The sequence below is a fragment of the Pseudorca crassidens genome, chromosome 2 (assembly GCF_039906515.1).
Source record: "Pseudorca crassidens isolate mPseCra1 chromosome 2, mPseCra1.hap1, whole genome shotgun sequence".
NCBI classification, from domain to species: domain Eukaryota; kingdom Metazoa; phylum Chordata; class Mammalia; order Artiodactyla; family Delphinidae; genus Pseudorca; species Pseudorca crassidens.
In genome coordinates, this window is record NC_090297.1 from 135,032,668 (window position 1) to 135,060,228 (window position 27,561).

General features: G+C 49.7%; 1 protein-coding gene across 1 annotated transcript in view; it reads left to right on the forward strand.

The window, feature by feature from the left end:
• The first annotated feature begins 5,890 nt into the window (after positions 1-5,890).
• LHX4 (LIM homeobox 4) overlaps positions 5,891-27,561 on the forward strand; it is a 42,507-nt gene continuing 20,836 nt past the window's right edge. Inside the window, exons 1-2 of the mRNA XM_067714527.1 lie at positions 5,891-5,966; positions 23,498-23,669. Of these exons, the coding sequence (XP_067570628.1) occupies positions 5,891-5,966; positions 23,498-23,669 (248 nt within the window). The remainder of the gene's footprint in view (positions 5,967-23,497; positions 23,670-27,561) is intronic.

Here is a 27,561-nt window from a genome sequence, read left to right on the forward strand (position 1 = left end):
GCAGGCTGGGAATCCTGGAGCAGAGTAGGCTACGGGCTATCTGCACCTGACACCCCGGTCATTGTCTTCCAGGGTCCAGCCAGAAGCTGGCATTCAATAGATGTTCAGTGAATGCATGAATTAAGAAATAACCTAAAATACTCTAGAATTTTGATAGGAAATCAAAAGAATGAACCCTGAGATTAGAATGAAACCAAGTTCCCCAATTCATTCCTCTGCTCCCCATACACATAGGCCATGGGGTACGATAGCTGCACAGGTGGATCTGAGGATTTGGCCTTGCCAGGTAATGTATTCTGTGTGGACCCACCACCTGGCGATGCCCAGGAACCTTCAAATAAAATTTACTTTATGGTGCTGGCAGAAATATAACCAGACTACCTATGACAATACCCTGGCTCCACTTCTTACTACCTGTGCAACCTTGGGCACATCACTTGACCTCTCTGTGCTGACTCAGTTTCTTCATCTGATGGGGATAATAATAGTTCCTGCCTCAGGGGATTTGTGAGGATTGAATGAGTTAACATATACGGAGCACTTAGAGCAGTGCCGGCGACATAAAGGTTAGCTTTTGTCACTTTCCTTCTTTCTCTAAGGATCCCAGTGCCCTTTACTTATTCCGTTTCTCAGCCACTTACTGACTCATAATCTCATTTTAAGAGTTAGATGTCCAAGTACAGGACCATCTCTTTTCCATGTCCCTTAAATTCCTGTGTCAAGGACACAGGGCAGGTTTCAGATGAGCAGTAACTAATCGGCATCCCAGCGGGGAGAGATCCCTGGAAGATTCTGGGAAGAGAAGGAGACAAATGACAAAGTGGGGGGCTCACAAAAGGGGCCTGTGACAAATGACTGGGAGGACTGGGTGGACAGATGGAGAAGAGCAAAGGCCCCTGTCCTTTCATTGGAGAACTCCTTGTGGCTCCCCGAACAAGACAGTGACTCCCCAGGGACTGGGCTTAGGGTTTGTCTCCCTGGTTTTCTCTGCTGGGATGACTAATATGGACCGGGGCAGAGGGTCTATATCAATCTAGCCCAGCAGAAAAATGAATGAAAATTGAATTCCCCAAGGAGAATCGGGGAGCTGTTATCCAGACAGAGATAAATCAAAGGATGCCACAAAGACAAGGGGGAGCAGGATTCCAACAGCAGGAGAATAATTAAGGAAACAGTTTCAAAATGCAAATGATAAAAGAGGGTTTGAGAGGAATAAGGACAGGAGGAAATAATTGGAGATGGGGTGACAAGGAGCAGAGGCAGCGAATTCATCCCTCAGTGGAGAAAGGGACTGGGCCTCAGGATTCCCGGTGTCTGAGGGTGAACTTGCCCACTCTGTGAAGTTCCTAAAGTGCAAGGGTTAGAAGACACACAAGTCTGCTGTGCGGAGTGGACAGAGCACCAGATTGGGAGTCAAAGGCTGGATTTAATTTCCAGTTGACTCTGCAACTTATTAGCAGTGTGACCTTAGGCAAACCACTTAACTTCTCCGTTTCCTGATAATCATACCCAAGCCCAGGCATGATTATGAAGATCAAATGAGATAAAATATGTGGAGGAACTTTGTAAAATGTAAAGACGAATGGAAGCTTTAATCATTTTCTTAAGTTGAATTCTGGAGATTCTTCCCTTAGAACTGGATCCACTGACATGTTGGGTTTGGTTCCCAGAAATGTAATATGTAAATGTCCAGAAAGTACCAGATACTCTTACTGGTTATTGACCAACACCCTGACAGAACTTAGACCTGGGGAAAGCCACATCACCACCAGGCCATCCTCTGGTACCCACCCTCCCATTGGGTTGTAGCTGGAAGGCACAGGTCTGAGGAGGCTCTGAGGACCATTGCTCCTGTGACGTCACTGGCCAGCCATGGGCAGCTTTCAGTGGGAAAAGCCCTGAGTCAGCTCAGAGGTTTAAGTCCGAACAGATGCACCCCAATGGTCTTCCTGGTCTATTCCACAGTAGAGATTATCTGCCTTCTGTGGGAATCAGCCATTCTTCCATTCTGTGGAGGGTAGAGACAAGCTTAGCCCCTGTTAACCTCAGTTTTTTCATCCACCAATACCACTTATTGAACTGTTGTGAATAATAGGTGGAATTATACATGTAGAAGCACTTACCCTGGTGCCTGACACAGTTTTAAACTTTCCATAAGTGTTGGTCATTATTATTACCACCATATGCTGTTATGTTGTTATCATTATCGCTATCTGCAGCAGCAGCAGGCACTAAAAAATACATTTAAGGAAAGATTTTTATTGGGGATTCATTATTAGATGGGAAGGCTAAGGCCCCAGGAAGAAAGTGAAATACCTCGACAGATGTAGATATTAGTGGAAGACCTTGGGAATGGGACTGAGCTCATACCAGGAGGCAAATACCTCTAGAAAAGTTTAGGAATGTAACAAGGGCATTTATTCGTGGAGCTACATTGCGTGTACATGTGGGAACACAGAGGGGTGCGGGGGGAGCAGTTGCTCACAAGGTCAAGAACTGAGAGCCAAACGGATCTCCCAGGGCTCCTCTGCCATTGGATAGACTTGAAAGTGGCATCCCCTGAACCAGCCCTAGGCACAGGAGAGTCTCCACCACAGTAATGCTGCCCCTCACCCAGTGAATGACTTAGTGACATGCAGTGGGAAGAGGGCAAGACCCAGGCAGGTTCATATCAGGGGAGTAGGAGCCGCAGAGAGCATTTTAAAAATGTAATATTAAATTATAAAAATAATTACCACATATGCTCTATATTTCACTGCATATAAATATTTTATCTTTTACGGATATTACTGAAAACATATAACAACTTTACAGTAAATCTGAAAAAGAGAAGAAAGAAAAAATTTCATAAAATACATCTCCCTAGTATACTATTTTCCATAATGTACTTCTGAATAGCATTCTGATATATTTCCTTCCAGTTTGTCCTGTGTTTTTGAAAACAACTTTTATTAGTTTTTTTCCACTTTATAAAATAACGTGCTCATTGAGGAAACTGAAAAAAGCAAAAAGAAGAAAATAAAAATTATAATGTACAGGTAACCACTTTTATATTTATATATATTTCTATTTACGCTTCTTTAAAAAATAATTATCCTAAAGTTCATACTGCTTCATATTCTCTTTTTTCCCTCACTTCCTTATAAATCTCAAACACTTTTCTACATTATTACTCTTGTGTTGTATTTTCTAATGACTGTATCATTCCATTTTATATACTCTAATAATCCCCTGCTGTTGGATATGCAGGTTATTCTCTTTTTTAAACGTCCTTGCAACTATATCATTATAAATATTCTTGATTATTTACTGTGGACAAATTTTTGTATGGATTGGGTCAAATCCATCACACTGTTGGGCTATAAAAGATATTGCCAAAATGCCCTCAGAGGACATTGTCCCTCTTTGCATACCCACCAGGAAACTGTTTTCTAATTTCCCCACACCCTAGCCAACAATGGGATTATCACTGCTTTTATCTTTAACATTTTTACATACTTATAATCATACAATAGTGCATTCTGCTTTTTAAAAAATTTAGTATTTCACAAGCATTTCCATGTTGCTAGGTTTCATAATTAGTTTCAATAATTGTATATTACTTTTCTTTTGTTGGATTTTTAGGTTATTTTTCTCCAAAATGTAATGCTGTAATAAGCAACTTCATGTATGAAACTTGTTTCGAATTTTATTATTTCTGTGGAATAGACACTCAAAAGTGGAATTTCATGAGCTAAAGGGTATGAAAAATTTATGGGTTTGATACATATTGCCTAATTGCTTTCCAAACGAATTTAAGAGCTTATAAGCACACCAACAATATTTGTGAGAGTAGCAGTATCAAATAACCTTCACCAGCACTGAATTCTACCATCCGCCCCCCTTTACTCATTGAACAGACAAAAAAGGTGTAAGTGCTACGATGCTTTGTTTTTCTTGTCTTTGATTCTTAATGAGGCTGGCATTTCCTCGTGTTTGTTTACTAGCTAAATTTTTGTAGAAAACATTTTGGTAAACACTGAAAATGTCACCGGGTTCTTGGCTTTTTTCCTGTGCCCTGGAGTTACCTCGCAGGTAAACAGGGCAAGAGATGATGCCAACCCAGTACTAGGTCACATAGAAGTCACTGTGACTTCACTGAAAACAAATTCTAAGCGCTGACAGCCATGCCATCCGCTCCCACACTCATGCTTGTCCCTCACCAACCCTGGTGTCCCCTTTTTGGGGACAACACCAGGAGAAAAAGCAGGGGACACGCTGGAAAGTTGGAGAGAGCACACAGTTCCCTTTCCCACCCGGGCTGGACTCCAGTATGCTGGGATTACACATATGTCTACATCTCTAGAACGAATTCCGAGTGGCGGTGTCGCGAGCTCTGGGATCCAGAAAGCCGCCGGGTCCGGGGGATGGGTGTTTCGCGTCTGCCGGTCAGGCGGCGTAGAGAATCTGATGAAGCATGAGGAAACCTCGGCGGAGACCTGTCCCAGCGGTGGGCCTTCTGTTTTATTTCCTCCAGGAACTCGCGTTGAGAATTGCTCTGTGTGTGTGTGTGTGTGTGTGTGTGTGTGTGGTAAATACCGTTAACAACACACACGCCTTTGCTGGTTAGCCCCTGGGGTGGTGTGCTCGCTGCCGCCCCGCACACACGAGGTGGGGAATTGTTCAAAACGCCCGCGGTCGCAGCGCTGAGGCAGAGCGGTCTCTGAGGACCGAGGGCAGGACAAGCTGAGAGGACGCAGGCAGAGCAGTCGGGACGGGGCGGGGAAGGACCGAGGAGCCGACTCGGGGCTGCAGGCCGTGGCGTGCGGGGGCGCGCACCGGGGGCCCGCGCCCTGCCACCTCCGTGCGCAGACCCTGGCTGCTCTCCTCGGCCCGCCGCAGCCCGCTGCGTGACTCGCGCGTTCCAGGCTGAGTACTGGCTGTCCCTGGCCCGGCCTCAGCCAGACGCGGGGGAGAGCGAGCAAGGGCTGGGAAGCGCCGGCGGGAAAGGAATTGGCCGGAGGAGAGGAGGAGGAGGAGGAGGAGGAGGATGGAGTCATCTAGTTACGGAGCACGCTCCGTCCGCCCGAGAGAAGCCCGGGACCAAAAGAGCGCGACTGGAAGACACCGCCTTGCGACCCAGGCCTCCGGAGCGCCTGCCCCGCCCTTCCCCGCCCCTTGGTTCGAACGGAGGGGCGGAGAGGACACGAACCGCCGGCGGAGGCCGGAACCCCGAGAGGATCCAGGGAAACCTGCGAGCCCCAGACGCGGCCGTCCGGGGCCACCTGCTGCCGCGGCCGAGCCAGCTGCAGTATTTATACACGGGGCGCTAGCCCGCACCGCGGGGAGCAGGGGGAACGGCCCGTGAGGCCCCGCCCCGCTCCATGCGGTCCGGCCCTCCTGCCCGGCCGGCCTCTCTCAGGGCGCTAGCACCACCACTCGGGCCTGGGTCCGCCGCTCGCTGCTGGGTGGGGGGCTTGGCTGAAGGGCGGGCCTCCCTGCGGAAAGCGACGTCACGGCCGTTCCTGCAGTGTGAATGAATCAAAATGCCTGGGTGACCGCGGCCTCCTGGGCGGCCGGCACGCGAAGGGTGGAGGGGGAGGGGGAGAGAAGCGGGCGGGGGGAGGGAGGAGGGGAAAAAAGCCAGAGCTGCAGCAACAGCGTCTCCTCAACCCGGGATGTGCACCAACCCGGGAGAGCGAGATCAAAGGGATTTGAAACAGACTGAGGACTGGCGGGGGGAGGGGGCCAGGCAGCCTGTGGAATCCTCCTGTAGAGGCGGAGGGTCCGGCTTCCACCGTGACTTCGGCGGTCTGGTCGGGTTTTTTATTATTTTCAAATTTCTGAATCCAGCTTGAGCGAGAGAACGAGAAATCTCCGTAGACTGCGACTCGCTGGCTCTCGCTCGGAGATGATGCAGAGCGCAGCTGTCCCCGCGGAGGGGGCTGTCAAGGGGCTCCCGGAGATGCTTGGTGTGCCGATGCAACGTAAGACACCCCCCTTTCTCGCTGACTTAATTTGATAACGAGACGGCCGGCAGCTTTGGCCGGTTTGGGGCGGGCCGGACGCTGCGCGTAGCCTGGACCGGAGAGGACGGGCGGGGCGAGGGGCCGGCGGCCCGGGCGTAGAGGCGGTCACAGGGCAGGGGCACCAGCTAGAGTGCGTTTGAAGGGCCTGGCCCTTGGCTTTTGGGGGCCGAAAGTGAAAGCCTCCCGGATGGTGCTTGAGGCGAGCCTAGGGATACCGAACCCCGCATCCCCAGCCCATGTTTTTTCTAGGAGCCTTGGGGAGAGTGCTGTCTGGGGACAGACACCAGAGGAAAGAGCTGCAGGCCAGGCCTAAGCGCTGGGGTGGTCCCCCAAACCCTCCTCCCCCGCCGGGGGAGGGGGCTACGGTCAAAGCTCGCAGTACCGCTAGTGCAACTTCACCCCAGCTGGCGGGAAGTTAGCGCGTCCCCCGCCGCCGGGGCTGGCGGCGCAGAAGCCCAGGCCACACGCGCTGTCCCCGCGCGCAGGGCGTGCGCGCCTGGTGCGTCCGCAGCCGCTGTTGCCCGCGGCGCCCGCCGCCTGCGCCGCCAGGGACTGCCGGCTCCTGGTGAGGAAGTCCACTCGCCATATTCCAGCTAGCCGAGGAATGAAGGGAGGGAGAAGCACCGGGACGAAGTTGTGAACTCGGGGTACAGCCTTGGCGCACGCGAGAGCAGGCTCTCAGTATGGTTCAGATTCGAAAGGAGAGAGATAAGGGTGTGCGGGCGCTTTCTTTCCCGTCCCCGAAATTAGGAAGGCGGCCGGAGCTCGGGGCTTGTTTATCCTCAGGTGAGTGCGTGTGTGTGTGTGTGTGTGCGCGCGCGCGCAGGGATTTTCCCAGTGAGAATTTTCTCTGTTCCTTGCTGGTGAACGAGGTCTTCGGTGGAGAGTCTGTGCGGAGGCCAGAGCAGGTCCCGTGGCGTCGCGCTCGCTTGGCTGGCGCCGCGTGAGCCCTGCCCCGCAGGCTCGCGGGTTCTGCGGAAAGCCCCTGGGCACGGTAGAGAGAAGAGGGGCTCCCTCACTCCGCTCGCCAAGGGGCTGTGCTTCCGCCCGCGACTTCTTCAGTGGACCGGTAGCTACATCCTTGAAGTTTAAGTAAGGACCGGCTCATCCACGGAGGGTGCCTACCTAGGAACTAGGGCGCAGCAGCGCGCCCTCCTGCGCCCCGGCTCTCCATGACATGGTTTCTGCCCCAGCAGTACCTCCAAGGCAGGCTGGCGAGCGTGTCTGTCCCCTCACACCCCTACCCCGCGACTTCCTGGGAAGTTTGTGAGAGGGGACTAGAAGAGGATAGCTTCACTCAAACCTACTTAGGTTGTTCCTTGACTATATACTACAGCTATGTTTTGTATCTTTTTCTGTCAACTGTTGGCAAACAGTTCCAAGTCTGCGCTGTGCCTTGGGGAATTTACCGTTAAGATGTATCTGTGGAAGGCATTGGGGATTCACTGACTCCTTACTACCCCAGCCCACCGAGGGCAGGAGGGAGTGGATCGTCAGCCCCTGCACGAACACAAACCCTGGCAAAGGTGCTGCAGCTTAAGTTGATTGTACCTTTGCGCGAGTGAGGGGAGTGTTGAGTGGGCGCAGGTGTGTGTGACTCATGTCCTTGTTACCCGATACAGCTGTGCTTTAATAGTTGTGGTCCATAGGTGGCCTCTGTTAGGACCGCAATGTAAGACGGTGGGTTTTGCTCTGACAGCCTTTCTTTGGATGCGCAGGACACACTCTCAGAAGGTCTCACTTTTCGTTTTTCTTACTCAGAGACAGCTTTGATTTTGTCGTCAGGAACTCGATTTCCTAAATTGCCTAGAACTCACCTTCAGAGCTACAGTTCGCCAGGCCTCGGCGTCTGGGTTGGAACTGTGGAAAACTTAATGAGGTAGAGAAGGGGACTCTCATCCCAGGGTGGTCCAGTGAGGCAAGGCTGAACCAGGAGGGGTTGGTCTGACCTTCCTTTTGTCTTGCCGTGGTTCTGTGGCCTGGGTTGGAGGAGGCACTGGCCAAAATTTAGGGGACCAATCCCTGAAGGCTTTGGGATCAGCTTTTTTTTTTTCCTTTTGGGGATGTGTGTGGATTTTACCCTCCCCCATTGCAGCAGATCTGGCTTCTGGCTATTAAGCTGTTGGTGCTGGGCACTGGGGGACTGGTCGCCTCTGGCACATATACCCGATCATTCTCTTTCTTGGGGCATCGGACCCAGTAGCCTAAGAATTCCATGGGGGGGTGGTGGACATGCCCTTGGGCCTCAGGGAGGAAGAGGGGTTAATCTCCGGCTGTGGGTGTTTAAACCTGGTAGTGGAGGAGACAACAGAAAGGCTCTCCCGCAGGAATCCCTCCAACCTGCCAACTGGAAGGGTCACCCGCCACCCCACCACCAGGTTCTGCTTCTTCACTCTGGGCCACCACAGATGGAGCACTTGGCAGCGCAGGTCTAGAGATTCCCCAACCTCAGTGCCTCTGGTGTCCTGGCCTCTAGGGGTGTTTTAGGGGTTGGAATCCAGTATAGTCTTTTGCTTTGGAGGGATGGGTGAGGCGCATTCCCTTCAGGAAAACGTTATCAAATTATGTAATCATTTCTCTCTTTTGGTGGCCTTCTTCCTTACACCCTGTACGCCCCCCACACACAGCGCCTCCCGACACTGCTCGCTCCTGGGTGGCCTGGTCTTTGAAGCGATTGCTGGCCTTCTGCTTTTCCGTGCAGAGGTTGCGGAGCGGGTCCCGGCCTTCCCGCTCCGAGAGCCCCTGGGTCGCCCGATCGGGCCGTGCCTGGCTGGGGCTTCTCCGGACAAACTCGGGGGTCTTTATCCGTTTGAGGGGCGTAGGCCTGAGCAAGAAGCTCGGGAGAATCCGGAGGGAGGAGGCTGGGAGCAATCCGAGACCAACTTTGGGTAGAGAAATAGAACACCCCGCGCCCCGCCAAAGCGCGGACTGGTGGGCGGGGCAGCCCCCCTCCCGCCGCCTCAGGTCTGTGTTTTTTAAGGAACTCGAACCCCGGCTCCTTGCTCTGAGTGGTGGGAGTGCTCTGCAGGAGGCAACACCTTCGACACCCTCGGGGTCACATCCAGCACGCGCAGAGTTCCTTGTTTTGTGGGCGCCAGTGGATAGGTTCAAAAAAGGACTTCGTCCTAAACTGATGCGTCCCAGCTACTTGGCCCACGATTTAGGGTGGCTGGTTTCTCTTGTTTCCGGCACACCTGCCTTTGTCCGGGGTCGTCCCCGCTGCCTCCCCCAGGGCTGCCAAGGTCCGAGTTCCCACAGCGCCTAACGCAGCGCTGGGTGCGCTGGCCTCTTAGCCTCCTCCGAACCTCTCTCCTCCCCGAATCCAGCAGTTCCCCCACGCACCTGGGTCCTGTCGGCCCCTCTTGCTGACCAAGACGTTTGGGAATAGTGAGGGACGTCCAGGGAGGTGGGCGTTTTATCCGCCCCTTGCCCTCGGTTTTGGTCCATCTCACACGTAGTCTCCCGGGGCTCACAGGAAAGGACAACGGACATCCCGGAATGCTGGCTAGGGAGCAGGCCAGCCCCGCGGGAGGAAGGAGTGATTCGCCGGGTCCAGGCTGGGAGTGGTAAATGAGAAGCCAGCCCGGGCGTCTCCCATCCCTTCCTTGTCTCCTAAAAGATCTGTCTTGCGCTCATGTGAACCCCGAAGCTGTGGGGAAAGGGCATTTGATTTTGTATTTGGCAGGATCTGGGCGAAGGACCCCTCAGGACGCCTCACTACCCTTTCTTCCCTTCCTGGCGCTCCTGCGTGGGGTGAGGCTCCCTGCACTGGTCGCGTTAGAATCCTCGTCCCCGACCTTATCCTCTTGCGGGCCATTTCTTAAGGGTGGAGTGAACTCACTTCCCGGTGGGCAGTTCTCTCAAACTATAGAGCAGGGATTTGCTCTTCTTCCCATTCCTGTCTTTTCTCGTGGTGCCAGGAAAAAAAAAAAACACGGAAAAAAATATAGAGATTGAAATTCCATCAGATTCCAGTACAGATATCCAAACAGCAGCCCCCGACGCCACAAACCTCCTTCCCCGCGTCACAAAAATATTGTCAGGGGCGGGCCAACTTTTAAAGGTCAGACTGGCTGTCCCCGTCGGCAGATTCGGGCCTCGCGGGTTGGGGATTCAAATTCTCCAACTGTGAGGATCCCGTCCCAGCGTCGGGCCAGAGCCACGCACCAGCCAGAGGGAGTTTGGAGAAACCCGGGTGACTGCGGCCGTGCCTCGCTTGGGGTGGCGGGAGGCCGAGGGCGCCCGAGGGGCGCGCTGGCTCCGGCCTCCTTCGTTCCCTTGCCTAGATCGGAGAGGGCAGAGAGGGCGGAGGGGAGCCCGCCTGGGAAGCCGCAGACTCAGGGCGCTCAGGGAGAGGAATTAACGATTTAACCAGGACAAAGAGCAGGCAGGTGGGGCGGGTGAGGGGCGAAGGTCTGCACTGAGCGGTCCCATGTCCGTGTCTAGGTAAGACGAAAAGTCGGGACTGAAGAGAGGAGACAGGACCTAACTCGAGTGGTTTCCTCGCTCGGTCGCCGTCCATCCTCGCGGAAAACCAGAGCCAGGCGGGGCCGGGCGGGAGCGGCGTCCTCGGGTCTGGGAGCGCGACCTGCGTGACCTTGCCGCCACCAGGGCAGAGCTCCTCCGCCCCGCGGGCAGGCGCCGGCCTGGGTGGCCCGGGGGACTGACGATGAATTGCATCCAAAAGCGTTTGCTGCGCGCCTATGGGCGGCGCAAGGTCCTGAGCGAGCCTGCCGCGCGCCCTGGGTTTTTGAGGGCTCGCTAGGGGAGGCAGGTGCGGACAGGGCGGCCCTTCCCGCGGAGCCGGCTTCGCACGCACCGCGTCCAGCCGCCCCGAGTGAAGGTCGCAACTGCGCAGTGGGCAAAAGAGGGACGGCCACCGCGCGGCGCATTAGGCATTTCTGCTCTTTGGCCCTTTCCCACCGTCCACCTTGCCCGTTCTTCTTCCTAGTTTATTATCCCTAGTGGTCTGGGATTGGCCAAACCCGGAACCAGTTTCCTACCTGTTTGCAGCCGGGCAGACTTTTTTCGCGCGAAGAGGCGCGGCAGGTGGGAGCGCGGCCAGAGAGCGGAGACAGTAAGCTCTTTTCTTGCGCATACCCGTTTCGCACCAAGAATTTGGGAAGACAAAATTAACCCCCTACGCTGGCGGCACAAGTCTTTCCGTGACTTTTTAACCCTTAGAAAGCTGTTCTCACATTTTGGGAGCGGCTCCTCCGGCACAGAGCCTGGAGGCAGCTGGCGGGTCCCTGCGCTGCGCGCGCCCTGCCCGCATTCTCGTCTGGGCTCCCAGCGCTCAGCGGAACTTGAAGAGCGCTTGAAATGTGGCAGGCTCAAGAGAGACGAGGTCTGTACCTGCGCAGCCGTTGTTGTAAATTAAATTCGACATGGGGAGGGAATTGGTAACACTGTGTGCCCGGGGAGAAATGGAGCGGGTCGCTGGTTGCACCCACCATCCTACAGAGGAAGCCGCGGCTGGCCTGGCACTCAGCGCAGGCTTCACTCTTTGGGGCTCAGCGGTTGGCTTCATCACGGATGAGACCTTTTTTTTTTTTTTTTTTTTAAAGAAGCCAGGGCGAATGTCTTTTAAAGGATTCTGAAGGGTGAAACTAATCAGGAAGAAGAATTACTAGCAAAACCCCGGGCGGGATGAAACCAGGAGCGGCGGAAGTTAAAGGAAGGAATACCAAAGCTAGTTGTACCTCCCTCTTGACACGCCGAAAACAAAGCGGGGTTAAGACAAGAATGTAGGCTGAACGCTCTGGGGATTAGAGCAACGTGAGTCCTCAAGACGTCTTGGGGACCGCCTACGCGACCAAATACCAGGGTCGATTTTTTAAAAATCGAGTCCTAGAGGTGAGGTGGGGGTCGAGGCAGGCGGGAAACCGGCAAAGCAATGGCTTTCCATTGAGTAGACAAAACACAGCCCACAGGGGCGTCTTGGATTTTGAACAGTGACCTGATGACCCCGCTGACCAGGTGTAGACAGCCTCAAGTCCTAAATATTTCCATTGTCCTAACACTTCCCTTTTGCCTCGGATTTTAGTGTCCTTTCACTCTGTGCTACAGTCAATTAGTGATTACTTAGCACCGCATTAGCAGACAGAACCCAGAGAGACTCAGGCGCTGGGAGGGCTGCCGCGGAGGAAGGGGAGGGAGACAGTCACACCTGCAGTCATCCGGATTGGGAAATTAGTTAACAGGGACTCACCTTTCTTTCTATCACGTTGTTAAGGAATCTCCTTCGAGCCTCTTGATTTAGTCAGTAATGGTGGCTATCGTGTGGTTTTCCCTGGGAAACTAATCTTCTCCAAATTAAGGAGTTGTGGAGGGGGAGGGTTGGTGGAGTTGGATGGAGGGACCTTGTGCCATTAGGGAAATTTATCAGGATTCGGGCTGAGAAGCTTTGGAATGCAGAGAGACTTGGAACCAGTTTAGCTGCTGAGTGGACGCAAGGAGTAATCTTACCCACTTTGGGAAACCTAAGGTTGGAGACAGACTGAAACAGCAGTTTGCTATGGCAGCACCAGATGCATTACTGTATATAGATTGCTGGGTTCCGAGATGGCTGGGGGTGGGGCTTACTTTTGTAATGGTTTTCTGCCTTTCCTCCCTTCCTGGAATGTGTTGTTAACAATGCCTGTAACCCAAGTGCGAGCGAACAGGGTCTACTGTTTTTAGTAAAATTCCATCGTGGCTTGAATATCTGTATTCCTTCTCTCTCTCTTCTTCCTTTATCCCTTCCTTCCTCTGTCTCTTCCTTCTTTCCTTTGTGAGATCTTTGCGGGGAGGAGCATGGGTTTGTGCAGGAATTCTGAGCACCGGGGTGCCATTGGGGGTTGAGTGCCCAGCAAGCTACAGAGAGGTGAGATCCATCTCTCTCACTGTGTTCCCAGGAGGCCTGGGAGGGAAGAGCAGTTTCTGGGTCCAGAACCAGAAGCAGCCCTGGAGCTGGGCTATTGTTTGCTGTAGGAAGAAAACCTCACATGCCGCTGTGAGGTTTTACCTGTTTTAGTCCTCAGTTTTACGGAACCCTGATCAAAATGGAACACAGATCAACCATTCTGAGGCACTGCAGTTGGGGGTAGGTGGACAGGTTGGGTTTAATTGGCAAAATTGAAATTGATTCTCCCTTGGAAAATGTACTTTGCGTTAACTGTGTTAGTGGCGGACTGGAAAATCATCTTGGGAGGCAACTCCTAACCCCTGTTGTTATTTTGGTGGATTTCTTTTCTCAGATCGCCCCACTCCCCTTCCCTCTGTCAATCTGGGTCTAGTCACAGATGTTTTACTGCGGCATCTCACGCCCAAATGCCTTTAAAGTATAATTTGTTTTCATTATAATGTTAGGGGGTTAAGGGATTGGTTCTGGGAATAGCTTAATAGAGAGAAAACTTGCGGCCAAATTAATTGAAAGTTTCTTCTTATGAGGGACCGGTTGCCAAACATGTGGAATATTGCCACAGAATGAGACATCAGAAAAATACGCTGTGGAGATTTAGCAATGATTAAATGTGAAAAATGGAGTGGAAATAGATGTGTACGGCATTTCCATAGACTGTCATGGATTTGTTTAATGTGATTTTTCTGTTTTATTTGCAATTACTGAGAATATTCAATATCCTACTGAAGATTACTAATTCTGTGTCAGTATATAATCTAGAAGATAATTCTATACCTGCAAATATATGTTTACATTTCTTATTTTATTGACTATGGGACTCCTCCTATTAAAATGTTATTCAGCCTTAAAATGGTAACATCAAAATTGTCTCCAGGATACTTTTGATCTTTTATTGAAGAGGTTACTATTTTTTGAGCTAAGCAGAAGAACAAAGGAGATTTTCAAAGGGTCGTCAAACCACCAAATGAAACAAATAGGACCCGCGGTGGGAAGGCTTCTGGAGGAGAAATGGAGGGAAAATAGAACGTTAGGCGTGATCATTTCTGATATGAAAAGGATTTTCTGACTTCTTCTAATTTACCTTAAATGTGATACCAGTGTTTTTGTTTGTTTGTTGTTTGTTTGTTTTACTTTTCCCAATATTTTTGTGGCTGGCCCAGATTACTACTATATTTAATGCTGCCATCACCATCACAAAGTTCAATAAACCTCTTATCCTTAAGTTTAAAAGAATTAATATTGGAATTTTACGCTTCAGCTGTGTTGTTTATGAGATTATTCTTACTAGGTTATTGAGATCCCTTAAGAGAAAGTTAATGAAAACATTTTGGAAAATTATGTTATGGGCTCTTCAAGATACATTGGTTTAGAATAAGGGAACATATAAATAAGGAAACCCTAAGCTGTTCAATAAAAATGGAGTGTCTTTAATAGGGAAAGAGCAAATAAAGAGCCAGGAGGGGGAAAAAAACCAGACCCATCTAGTTATGATTTGTCATATAAACTCCATCCTTGGTCTCAGTCCTCTGTTCCTTCAGTCACAGTTAGCAGGTGATTTAAAAGGGGAGTTGTGACCAGAAAACAGGATTTTATTGTCAATGGTGATGGCAGTGACTTTGATTTGGAAAGTTTTATTTTTAAAATATGTATCGAATAACAGAACTTTTAATTAATTTAATTTAACTGTACCTCTGTTATAATTCTTAGATTTGGATATTCCAGAACTTAGGTATGAGTTTAGGCAGGCCTGGTGTCATACTTATGTCCTGTGGCTTTATGTTGACACACTTTAGAATTAGTCATTCCCAGACGAAATCAAGGAGCCCCCACTGAGATTATTTTCCCAACCCGCCTTTTCAAAACCATCTTCCTTCTTACTCAGAGAACCTTAGGTAACAGAGCAGCATTGTCTGCCGTTAATTTTTCTCCCCCTTCTATGTGGGGAAGGACTAGAGAATTCCAAGAAAAACATTTGCATAATATTTCAATTATATGTGTGTTTCCTTAAAGCCCCATTTGGCTTTTTTTGTAGTCAGTAAAAAAAACTTAACAAATAAATAAAATTGTGTAGTTTTGGAAACATACATTGGCCAAATGTTATTTAAGACAGAGTTCAAAAAAACTACTTACCAGCGAAAGGATTTGGGATGAAACCCACCAGACAGAGGTGGCTTTGGTGAACACAGTTGGAAACCTTGGTCTTCAGTCAGGCCCAGAATCTATCCCAGAGAAAAAGAGGGTTCCAGCCCTAGTTTGGCCCCCAACTGTGTACCCTAAGGGAAACCCTTTTAAATGTAGATTAGAGGTTCACTTTTCTCAGGATCTCTAGGAGGAGTAAATGAGCTTGCAGATTTGCAAGTACTTGACAAAGTTCAAAGTGCTGGTGAACTTAAAGAGGAAGATCACGGTTCCGTTTTGCAGGGGGAGTCACCCTCCGCGGGCTGGAGTGCTCCTGGGTGTCTTAAGGGGATGGCCGAGCCGATAGGGAGCACTGTGGGGTCTGCAAACGGGGAACCCTGGAAGCATCTCCGCTGGACCAGCTCCCTATCCAGAAGGAAGCAAGGAAAACCTTTTCCTGGGCACTAGGCTGTCAAGCCAAATTGTTTGTGAAACAAAAAGAAGAACTCTATTTGTCCAAAAGGTAGTGAAAAAGCAATGTCTTGCAGGATTCCAAAGCGGCCCATCAAAGTCCAAATTTTACAAAATGTGAATCTGTTCTGAACACTATTCCGACCAGTACAGAATACCTGTCTTTAAAATATTACAGTATTCACTTGCATTATGAGTGCAATGGAAATAGCTGAAATTCTAAACCACTTTCCCGGAAAGGTACACTTTCTTAAATACATTTTAGAAGTCATCGTCAAGTATGTTGGTTCTAGTTTTAGTCTCTTTAGTGGAAAAAAATGTTTTTCCTCACGTTGTTCATCTTCTGTGACCAAAGAGACAGAAAGCACACTTTTTCAAAGAATTAAAATCGATCAGACCAACACAAACCATTTCTGAAATGTTTCATGGTGGCCCCTGGTGCCTTGAGAGCAGTTTCTTGGAAATGAAGAAACATTGAGTGGGGAATAAAAATGCACAATAGTTATGCTATATCACCAGAGGGCTGAGGGCAATTTGATCTACCACAGACCACATCAGACCTTTGATCTCTTCCACTTCCCAGCTTTCTGAAACTTCACTAACGGAGGAATTTGGGGATTTAAAACAGAGTCCATTGTTTGATGGGCCACTCTGAAAAACAAGCCCCTTGTACCTCCACTAGGGCACTCAGGTGATTTGAGGGCTGGACATCACGTTGTGTGTTTTATAAGCTTTCTTGATGAAGAAGTAGGTTATGGCTACAGGCAAAGTGTTTTTAGTTATTTCATATCAAATAAGAAATAGTTACTTCACCATTGGGCATTTAGTTGTCTCTAAGAAAAATACTAGAAGCCCCAAATGTTAATATGAACTCAGTCCTTTCTTACCTGAATACATTACAGCAAAAGTGAAGTGAGGTCAGGCAGTTGGTGGTCCTAACCGCCCCACTCTCACCATTCACATGTGGGGAGGGGACCAAGGTCTGGCAAATTTGCCCTCATTCTATGGAAGAAAGAATCTGACAGATTTCTTTATTCCAAAAAAACTGAATCTTGTAATGTTGCATTATCTGCTGTTCATACTCTGGGATAATGTTGATTAGAAAGGGTTGTACATTTTCCAGATGCTTTAGAACTAGGGGTGTGGAGGAGAGTTTTGAGTGTTTTGGAGGGGGCGGTGGGAAAATTATATTGGGACATAAAGAAGCATGAAATAATTTTGATACACTTTAAATATATAAATCCATCTTGCTGGTGGCTGGTCAGGAAAAGGGAGAAGGGAGCTGGCCATTGAGCTTGGACAAATGTATTACGGGGCTAAGGGTCTTATACTCATTAACTGATATGATCACACAACACCACAACCCCAGAGACTGGTGTTATTATCTCCATTTTACAGATAAGAAAATTGAGGCTCAAAGAGGTTAAGCAATTTGTCCAAAATCACATACATGGTAGAATCAGAATCTCAAAATCTGGCCTGGGATTTATTGTAAACCATTTGGCAGACCTAAAAATTTGAAGATCTAAACTCTTAACAGAACTGAAAACTTTCAAATTCCCTCAATAGTTTTCCCAAAAGGTCTTTGAGCAAAATTTTCTAGTTCCCCCTAGTTTTCTGTTTCACTCACTGCCCACTCTCCCCACCACTCCAGAGTTGGACAGCTCCCTCATTTCGGAGATCGCTTCCTTTCCATAGACACAGCTTGACTTCAGAAGAATTGGCTTTTTCCTGGAATCACAATGCCTTAGCCCTTGTATCAGGATATGTGTGTGCATGTGTTTGTGTGCATGTGTGAGTGTGTGTTAGTATCTGTGGTATATGTGTGTGTACATATGAGTATGTGTGTGTGCTAAATATGCATGTCTCAGTAGATGTGAATATGTGCAGGTGCGTTTGTGTCTAAGTGAATGTGGTATGTGTGGGTGCCTTTGTCTATGTATGTGTATGTCTCAGTGTATCTCTAATTGTGATTATGTTTTCCTCTGTGTGTCTGAGTGTATATGTGATTATGTCTGTGTTGTGTCTTTGTGTATGTTGTAAGTATGTGTGAATGTGTGTACATCTGACTTGTGTATGTGTCTGTGTGAGTGTGTGTGATGGTGTCTGCTTGGATAGCTGTGTATACACAGCTGTTCTCCCTGTGGGCTTAGGTCTGTGCCTTGGGCCGTGTCTCTCCTGGGTGCTGGTGGATGGCCCTGCAGATGGGAGTGTATTGTACTGTGTGGTCCAGCATCTCCACAGATTCCTTGCCTGTTCAAGGGATGTTGCTGTCTTTTCATGCCTGGGTTTATCCTCTGCAGAGCCCCAGCAGAGACCATCACCACAAAACACTTTCCTGCAGATAAGATAAAAATTTTCATTTTAAATGAAACGACTCCTTGGATCAGAAACTGAGTTTTTAGATCAAATGCTGTCTTAGTGACTGCAAGGATCTGCTTAAACTCCAGTTTTTAAAGTAAAATTTCGTGATATCAAATACTGCACGAATAAGTTGAGTTTACTAGGGATTTGGAAATTTTGGTTACGACTTTATTTCTCTTAGGAAACCTATATAACTTCTGTTCAGACTCTAAATTATTTTTTAAAAATCATAATTTATTGTAGGTTAAAAAAAGATTTGTTTTGTTGCTCTTTAAAATTTTCTAGTTCGTTCATATTTCACACATTTCTTTCATCTAAATAATTACATGGAGCACCGTCTCCTAAAGTGTGGGGTTGAGTTCACAGGTCCCCACCCCCTCACAGGCAGGGATGAATCTGAACTTGACAGACGCCATCAACAAGCTGGCACTTTGCAGCTGGGTGGAGGCGATCAGCCGGACAGGGGTTCCCACTGCCAGCCCTCCTTGGGCATTAGGTGTCTGTCCCCTACAACACATGCATACTCTGTGCAAAGGATGGAAATCTGTCCCTCAGACATTTCCATTTGCCTAATTGTTGGGGAGCACCAGAGGCCAGTGGCTCATCTGCTCCTGTCACTGCACACAGAGCAGCTTTGAGCCACCTCCATTTACCCTCCATAAAGTGACAGGGTAGAACCAGCCAGGTGGGGTGATGTCTCAGACCCTCCAGCTCTGGGGTTGGGTGAGCCCATCTCGCACACAGGCCCAGTTGAAATCCTGGTTCCCCCGTTGTGGGACCTTGGACACTTTGCTTGATCTCTCCCAGGCTCAGTTTCCTCATCTGTAAATTGGGGATAATAACACCTCCCTCACCAAGTTGTGCGGATCGAGGAAACATACATTTAGGACCTGGCACAGTTTATAACAGGCTCTTGGAGCCTGGTTTTACTATTACTATAGGTATATTGTGGGTCTCTTAAACCATTTCTACATTATCTCTGTTTTTAAAAATGCTCTCTCTCTCAAAATCTACAGTGGAATACAGTGGGAAAGGTTTTGTTTTCTTTTAACTTAAAAAGCACCCTTAGTATGTCTCTTACGTTTTTGCCAGACTCAAGGACCCCCAGTTGGGTCCCAGGGCCTCTCTCTGAGACCCCCTAGTGTGGGCAGCCCAGCCTGTCCCTGCCGGACACATCCCCTGCAAGCTGGAGGTCGAAAGAAATGGCTGTCTGCTGCTTTTAGTGTTGTTCCTAAGTATGATGTTGCCTCAGCTTCCAAGCCTCTAAAACTCCCCTGCCCGCCCTCCCCGCATACATTAGCCTTAATGTATTCTCTCTTGAATACTCATCATATTAAGGCTCCCGGTAGATACCTTGCTCGAAATAAATTTTACGGGCATGCATCCTCGCCCTCATCCCCATGCATTTGTGGCCAGGAGGAGAAATAGAACCGCTTTCCTCGGAGGCCAAACAACAATTAGGTGGGAATTGGTGGCCCTCTGGCCCGGGGGGAGGGCGGGGTGCGAGGAAGGAGCGGGCTCGCGCCCCGAGGGTCGTCCCCAGACCCCAACCCCCAACCGTCGGGCTCTCCAGGGGTTAATTTGCCCCCGCTGGCCGGCTGCCTGGCTCCTGGGACAAAGACATCCCTAGCGGGTCGTGTCCCCGGGGCCTATGGTCCACGCCGACACCCAGGTCGGGCCGGGCACTCTCGGCTCCGGGGGCAAAGGTTCCTGCAGCTCGGCACCCGCCCGTCGGCACACCTCTTCCCTGAGCCGGAGGGCTTCTCGTTAGGGCTTCCTTCCCCTCTTCGAAAAAGATGCCTGAGCAATCTTCCTCCACACCTCCTGGCTCCGCAGCTGCTACAGCTCCGAACGCGAATTCCTGCAGGGGAGATCCACACCCTTTCCTGCTTAATGGCCAGGTTTACCTGTGTTGTCTCCACCGCTTGCCCAGGCTGGACTTGTCATACCACAGCAGCTCCAGGTTATCCTCCCCTCATTCCCTAGAGTCTCACCTCTTCTTTCCCAACCTCCAGCTGGTAAGGGCCCTGCTCTCGGAATCCTCCCTGGCCGCTCCAGGGATGCCAGTCCCTGATGGTCCCTGGAGAGAGGCAGGCGTGTGGTTGAACGGGCACCTGCCTGGAGGTGCCAAGCACGCCTCCCCACCAACCACGGCATAGTTGCTGTGTGATGTGGGCCCTCTCTGAACCTCCGTGGGGGGATCTTGACATCTTTGCGGAGATTCTCGGTGGGAGTTCAATGAGGTCAAGCCCAGGATCATGGGCCCCTAACTTTCCTTACTCTCAGTCCAGCGGCACCACCTCGAGCACCTGGTTACTGCAGTTATCTTATCTCCTAATAATAGCAAGCCTTTACTGAGCACCTACTGTATACCAAGTCCCGTCCTACGTATATTGATTCATTTACCTTGACAACAATTCTACCAGGTACTATTGTTATCATCACCCCACTTTTACAGGTGAGAAAACTGAGGCAGAGAGAGGCAAAGTAATTTGTTCAATCTTAGGAAGCGGAGCCAGGACACAAAATTAGGCAGTCTGGTTTCAGAATCCGTGGTCTTCATCTGTGTCCTACCTAGCCCTTCTTATTTGATGGAAATTCGTGTAGCTGTCATGTGTCGAGCACTTTTCTGGGACTCCTTGGTAAGTACTTATTGGTTGAACAATTTCTTTGCCAAGGAGGAAATGTTTTGAGATAAAAAGAAAGTCCCATCTGAACTGGGACAGGTACCAAGTGTCCAGGGCTACACGTGTCTGGTAGTTTTCATGGGGCATTTTGGTCTGAGAATCAGGTCAAAGGGCAAGGAATCTAGTGAGTATGACTTTTGGGCAAATGGTGGTGGCTGCCAAAACCATGAAGGAAACAAGCTGTGCTGGGGTTTAATTGGGTCCAAGATAGACAATTGTGTGTACAGGGCTAATGATGACAGTTAGTGAATGTCCCAACAGTGTGTCTGTAAGTTTTAGATACAGATGACTTAATACTTGAGAAAGCTTTCTCTCTACATAGGTTTAGATGTGCTTAAAATTTCCCCCTAATGCTTTGAGACTAATTCCTTATTTCAACACTTTAAAATTATTTCACAACCAACAAACTTGTTACGAATCAAGAAACACTAGATTCACGAAATCTCACGAGAGATTTGGTTTTAGTACTTTTGTTGACATTTGGGGTGTGCAGGAAAAACTAGTGAAGAGCTGTTTCAAGTGAGCTTCTTAGAGAGGATTTGATCAGTAATTTATTTGGTGAAAAATATCTGTGGAGTTACTCTTGTGTGCCAGACATTGTGCTAGGCACGGATGATACAAAACTGAGAAAGAAATGCTGTTCCTGTTCCTTGAGGATCTCACCTTCTGATGGGAAAGATGGTGTGTAAAAAAAACAATTAGCAAAAATGCTATTTATAATAGAGGTGAGAAACCCCAGGGTTACCAGTCTCATGACATGCTATATCACGAGGCTACCATAGGAGGCCAAATGCTTGCACTTTTATGTTTTTGTTCTTAACATTTGTTACCTTCCCTTTTTTGAGGAAAAGGACCAGGGAAAATGGCTAGAGATGCTAGCAGTATTTGTTCATCCAGCTGTGAAAGCCTGACCATTTTGAAACTAATTCAGTGACTCAAAATACTATCAACCCCCTGAGCAATCCCTTGGTAGAGATGGGATGGCAGAGAAACAGACCTTGGATAGGAAGTCACCCAGCACAGGAACAGGGTGCAGTAGTGGTTCAGGTTCAGTTGCAGACAACAGAATCCACTTTCACTATTTAAGTGGAGAGTGATCAATTACCAGATATGTAGTAGATGACTTTTAACTCAGTGGAGCCAGTTCTGGACCAAGCTGCTGGGAATAACTCCCAGCCCCCAGAATGTTGCTGCTTCTGCCATGATTGCTCAGGACATTAAAGCCAGAGAACCCTGTAGCCTCTGCCATGATCCACACCGGCATAGTGGGAGCCTGCCTCTTGGCAGGCTCCATTCAACTCAGTTCTGAATTCAAGTCTCTTCTAAGTTCACCTGATTGGCAGACTCTAAATCACTTTTGGAACCCAAGCTGCAAGGGAATCTGGAAAAGCAGTTTCTAGTTTTCCTGTCTGCAGTACATGAAGGCATATTAGTCGGGTATGTTGATTGAGTTAATCGATGGTATCTTTTGCATTTCATTAAAATGCTGAGATTCTCTCTCAGGAGACTCTCTCAAAATACTGAGTTTCTTCAGTGGACAAAGGATTAATCTCCAAAATATATAAACAGCTCATGTAGCTCACTATTAAAAAAACAAACAACCCAATCCAAAAATGGGCAGAAGACCTAAATAGACATTTCTCCAGAGAAGATATACAGATGGCCAAGAAGCACATGAAAAGCTGCTCAACATCACTAATCATTAGAGAAATGCAAATCAAAACTACAATGAGGTATCACCTCACACCAGTTAGAATGGGCATCATCAGAAAATCTACAAACAACAAATGCTGGAGAGGGTGTGGAGAAAAGGGAACCCTCTTGCACTGTTGGTGGGAATGTAAATTGATACAGCCACTATGGAGAACAGTATGGAGGTTCCTTAAAAAACTAAAATAGAATTACCATATGACCCAGCAATCCCACTACTGGGCATGTACCCAGAGAAAACCATAATTCAAAAAGACACATGCACCCCAATGTTCATTGCAGCACTATTTACAATAGCCAGGTCATGGAAGCAACCTAAATGCCCATCAACAGACGAATGGATAAAGAAGATGTGGCACATATATACAATGGAATATTACTCAACCATAAAAAGGAGCGAAATTGGGTCATTTGTAGAGACATGGATGGGTCTAGAGACTGTCATACAGAGTGAAGTAAGTCAGAAAGAGAAAAACAAATACCGTATATTAACGCATATATGTGGAACCTCGAGAAATGGTACAGAGGAACCGGTTTGCAGGGCAGAAATTGAGACACAGATGTAGAGAACAAACGTATGGACACCAAGGTGGGTGGTGTGATGAATTGGGCGATTGGGATTGACATGTATACACTGATGTGTATAAAATTGATGACTAATAACCTGCTGTATAAAAATAAATAAATAAAATAAAATTTAAAAAAATACTGAGATTCTCTCTCCAGGAATACCTTCAGGCATGGATTTTGGTCACTACCCACCCCCAACATATCATTTCTTTTTTATGCCAGATGACCTCTCAGTCCATGCTTAGGCAGGGCTTACTTTAGAGGCTGAGGTTTTTAGCACAGATTCTACCCACTAGTGAAAATGTCATAGAAATAAAGGTGAATGTTATTGGGTCTTCCTGGCCATTGGCTGTGGAATTGCAGCTGGCAAAAGTGGAGTTAGCTGATGCTGCTAGCCTTGTGGTGCTCTTAGAAACAGGCAACCCTTTTGGGTCAAAGCCACCCAAAGCCAGGCCAGCAAAGCATGGATTGGATTTCAGTCCCAACCTACTCCTTTGACCAGGCACCTTTGTGCAGTGTACAACCTGTACAACTGTATGTGGCAGCCCTGAGGGTTTGGCTCATGTCCTTTCCCAAAACAAGCAGAATGAGAAGACATCCAAACAGCACCTGGTTAGTGGTGCCGTACAGAAGTCTTACATTGCCTCTCTCTCCTCTCTCCACAGAGATCCCCCAGTGTGCTGGCTGCAACCAGCATATCCTGGACAAGTTCATCCTGAAGGTCCTGGACAGACACTGGCACAGCTCCTGCCTCAAGTGTGCAGACTGCCAGATGCAGCTAGCTGACAGGTGCTTCTCCAGGGCCGGGAGCGTCTACTGCAAGGAGGACTTCTTCAAGTAAGTCAGAGCTGGGGGCTGCACCTTGCTCTCCTTGCCCTGATCTAATTGCCTCCCCCATGCAGTGCGGGGGAAGCTCTCAGTAGGGCAGGGTGGGGTGGGCGGGGGTCCACCCTGGGTGGGGTGGGTGAATCCTGGTGCTGAGAGGCTGTTCCTCATTGAGGGCCCCCTTTTGATCACCGGTCCCATCACTCCCTGAGGCCCAGAATCTCGGCCTCACTTGAGCTCTGCAAGGGCCATGGGTGGGGAGCCAGCAGGAGGCAAGAGCCAGACTTCTCCAGGGTGGCTGACAAAGGATCCCTGCAAACCCTAGAACGAGTTGCTCTTTCTGTCTTGGTGAGTTGGTGCCCCAGGGCACTTGGCTGTATCATTCCTGCGGCTTTCAGAGTGGTACTTTGAATTTTGTGCCCCAAATCTAGAGGCATCTCTGTGGTTGCTCCTAGGGTCTCAGAGAAGTGTTGCTCCTGGTAGGGGTTGAGCCAGGCTCAGACAGTGTCATCAACTTCAATGGAAATATGACAAAGAGACAGTTTTGTGTGACGGTTTAGAGCTCAGACCCTGCCTGGGTTTGAACTCACTTACTAGCAGTGTGCTCTTGGGCAAGTTATTTAACTTCTCTGTGTCTCAGTTTGCTTATCTGTAAAATGGGGCTGATAATCATAGGGTTGTTAGTTTTGAATGAGTCAACATGTGTAAATTCCTTAGGATTCTTGCCTGATACATGCGTATTAGCTCTTAAGACTGTCCTTGATTTTTCATTCTGGGGTTGGGTCCATCAGAAACAAATCATGTTGGAACTTTAGGTCAAAGTGAGGGGATCTCCTAGAATTTATTTTCCATGGCATTTAGTCTGAGACTTCTCTCCAAGAATTTATTACCTGAGGCACTTAGGCTGATGCCTCAAGTGATGTGGGCCAGCTGGTAACAGCAAAGCCAAGAGCAGGAGGTGGGGGGTGTCTGTCAGCGACACAGAGCCCAGTGTGGGTGGCCCACGGGGTGCGTGGAGCGTGGTGGGACTGCCGGGAGGCTCGCCAGCGCCGGGACACACTGGGCACAAACGAACAAGCCCCGGAGAGATGGTGTGCACCCTTCAGAGGATGTGTTTTCTGGAGACAGGGAGGAGAAATGGGGAGAGGTGCCAGTCCTGACACAGAACGTGATCTCTCACAAATCCTCCCCAAGGCTTAACTGCGGGGAATAAGTGATTTGAATTTCCGATTCTCAAATTTGGTTACTCCGATATGAGTCGAAAAGCACTTTAAAGATGATCTTGGTAACCACAGGGGCTGCCTCCGTGGCTTGTGTTCGGAAGGTAGCACTCATTGTCACCATCACACTTTGGTCAAATGAGCACTGCTCTGTCCTTGGGAGTGTGTGTGTGTGTGTGTGTGTGTGTGTGTGTGTGCGCGCGCGCATGCGTGCGTGCGTGTGTGTGGGCGTGTGCACACGTCTGTGTGTGTGTGTGCATGTCTGAGCTCCCTGAGGGTGGGGCAGTAGCTAGCACAGGCAAACCCAATGAATCCTTGATGGTTCCAGTTGAGGGATGGGCCTCTGCTTCTTCCTCTAAGTCTTTTCTGTGGACTGTTCCCCTTTCTCCCATCTTCCTTGTGCTCTCCCCACCTCTGACCCTCGCCCTGTTGCCTTTATTTTGGCATTTACGTGGTTCCGTCCCCTCTACCCACATCCTTTCTCAGCAGCACGTTTGCCTCTGCCTTCCTCCCTTATGGATGCCGTGGCCAAGCACCATGGCAGCTCTTATGGGCCCCTGGATGGGACGAGTGTCATCGTGCGTGGGGGGAGGAGGGCAGGAGGACATAGGTGCGTGGGCCTGGCCGTCGGGGTTTGCTGAGCTGTCCCTGCTTCCAGGGCCAGCGCATCATCCTCCTATTTGGAAATCCTCGGTGAGCTCCAGGATAGGTGCTGAGATGTCCCTGGGTCAGAATTCTGGCTGGGGTTCAGGCAAGACCTGTCAGGACCACAGACCTAGGGCTCTGTCAGCAGAGAAGCTCCTTTGAGCCCCGGCCTTGCCCTAGGGCCCTATCTGATGTTTGGACCTGGACTGGCTGCCTCCGGGTGGGGGAAAGGGAGGTGGCAGCAGCTGAAGTGTAGACTTGGGTTTGGGAGAAGTAGTGGTAAGGAAAGAGGGTCGCTCTAGACCCGGGAGGAGCCCAGGCTATGGGCTAAGGAGGGATTAGCACAGGCCTGTGAGCCGTTAGCCCAAGACCAGAAATACGAGTGACAATTACTCACCCAGGCCGTTGCCCTGGGCCCCTGTCTCCATGGCCTTGCTTATCAGTAATGTCCCTGCTCATCTCCCCACACTTTGCTGCCCACACACCTCCCCACCAGACCAGCGTCCCCCCCACAGCTCAGCTCCTGACACCCCGACCCCAGCTCCTTCGGCAGGGCCCCCTCTGCCTACAGAATATCCCAGAAGCACTGTGCCGCCAGAGGCTTCCACCCTGTGCCCAGCCTCCCATCCAGCTCACTGCTTTCCTTGGGTACCCGATGCCCCCAGCAAGATGCCCCATTTCCCAGCTGTTTCATCGTCCAGGGATGAGGTCCACCCCCTCAAGGTCTCCCCATCCTTCCATGACGGTGAGTCCAGCCCCGCAGTGGCCTGGCCACCTTGCCCCTTGTCTCTCCCGATGACTCAGCACGAGCTGCTTGCTTTGCTCATTCCTCACAAACCTGTTTGATCTTCCCCGTTGGCTTGAGGAAAGGCGTATTAGTCACTCATTTTTCTGTCTTCCCCACGCACCTGGCCCCGAGCCTTGCCCACAGGCCATCGCTGCGTTTGACGCAACAGAGAGTAGATTACATAGTGAATTCACAACGCACTGTGGGGACCAGTTTCTTCCGTACCTGGCTTGGCGTCCTGCGAGTCACAGAGGCCCAGGATGCCTCCGTTATTTAGCCCCAGTTCTTCTCCTTCCGCAGGACTGCTCTGCTTCCTAAAGTAGCCCACTCTCAGGACTGGATCCTCTTGTAAAGCCGGGGAGCTGGCCGCATATCCAGTGCTGAAACCAGGTCATTACCTCTGTGATGGGGCTGCTGGGTGGAGAGAAATTGAAAACTGAAGTGATTCTCCCACTGCCAATGGAGGGGCAATCAGACACGAAGATCGGGCACCTCTGAGGCCCTATAGGGGGGCCACATGGATTTACAGGCAGTCAGGCCTCACCCAGCTTTTGGGGACCATGGCTGTTTGGTACAGGAAGGCACATCTGCAGTACGGTTTGGTATAGCAAGTCACAGTCCTTGGTGAGGACAGAGAGGGAGAATTGTCTACGGTCAGAGCGGCCTCACCTCCCATCCACAGGGGTCTTGGGACCTGCTGCCCACTTGGGGCTCAGGCTGTGATTTGGTCACAGAATGCGTGGGTCTGCTCCTCATTACAGCTCATTAAAGGTCACCAGGCACCTGCTTTCAGATGGCACATGTGCAGAGGGACACTGGGAGCAGAGAGAACAAGAGGCGGGGCAGGAGGGGAGGGCAGTCCCAGGCAGCCCAGGTCCCTCCCTCGTCTCACACCAGGCTGCAGGTGTCACCACCAGCAGCCTCGAGAGAGGGCCAGCAGGTGCCGTGCACTTGGATTTGTACGGGCAAATCCAAGTGCCTGGTCAGAGGCATCTTCTCTATGCTCCTTGAAGTAAAAGAGAAAAAGAAAAAAGAAAAAGCAGTGTCCTTTTATGATATCTGCCCCAAAGCCTGGCTCGGAGGCAGAGGGCAGGATTCATTGACCTCACCGATCAACACTGTGGTTCTAAGTTCCAGGATCAATATTTTAAATCTCTTTGCCTATAACAAGGGGCAGGGCCACTGCTTTGCACAATTCCAGGGGCATCTTTTATTCTGTGTGAAGCTTTGTGACTCAAGACTGTAATGTGAG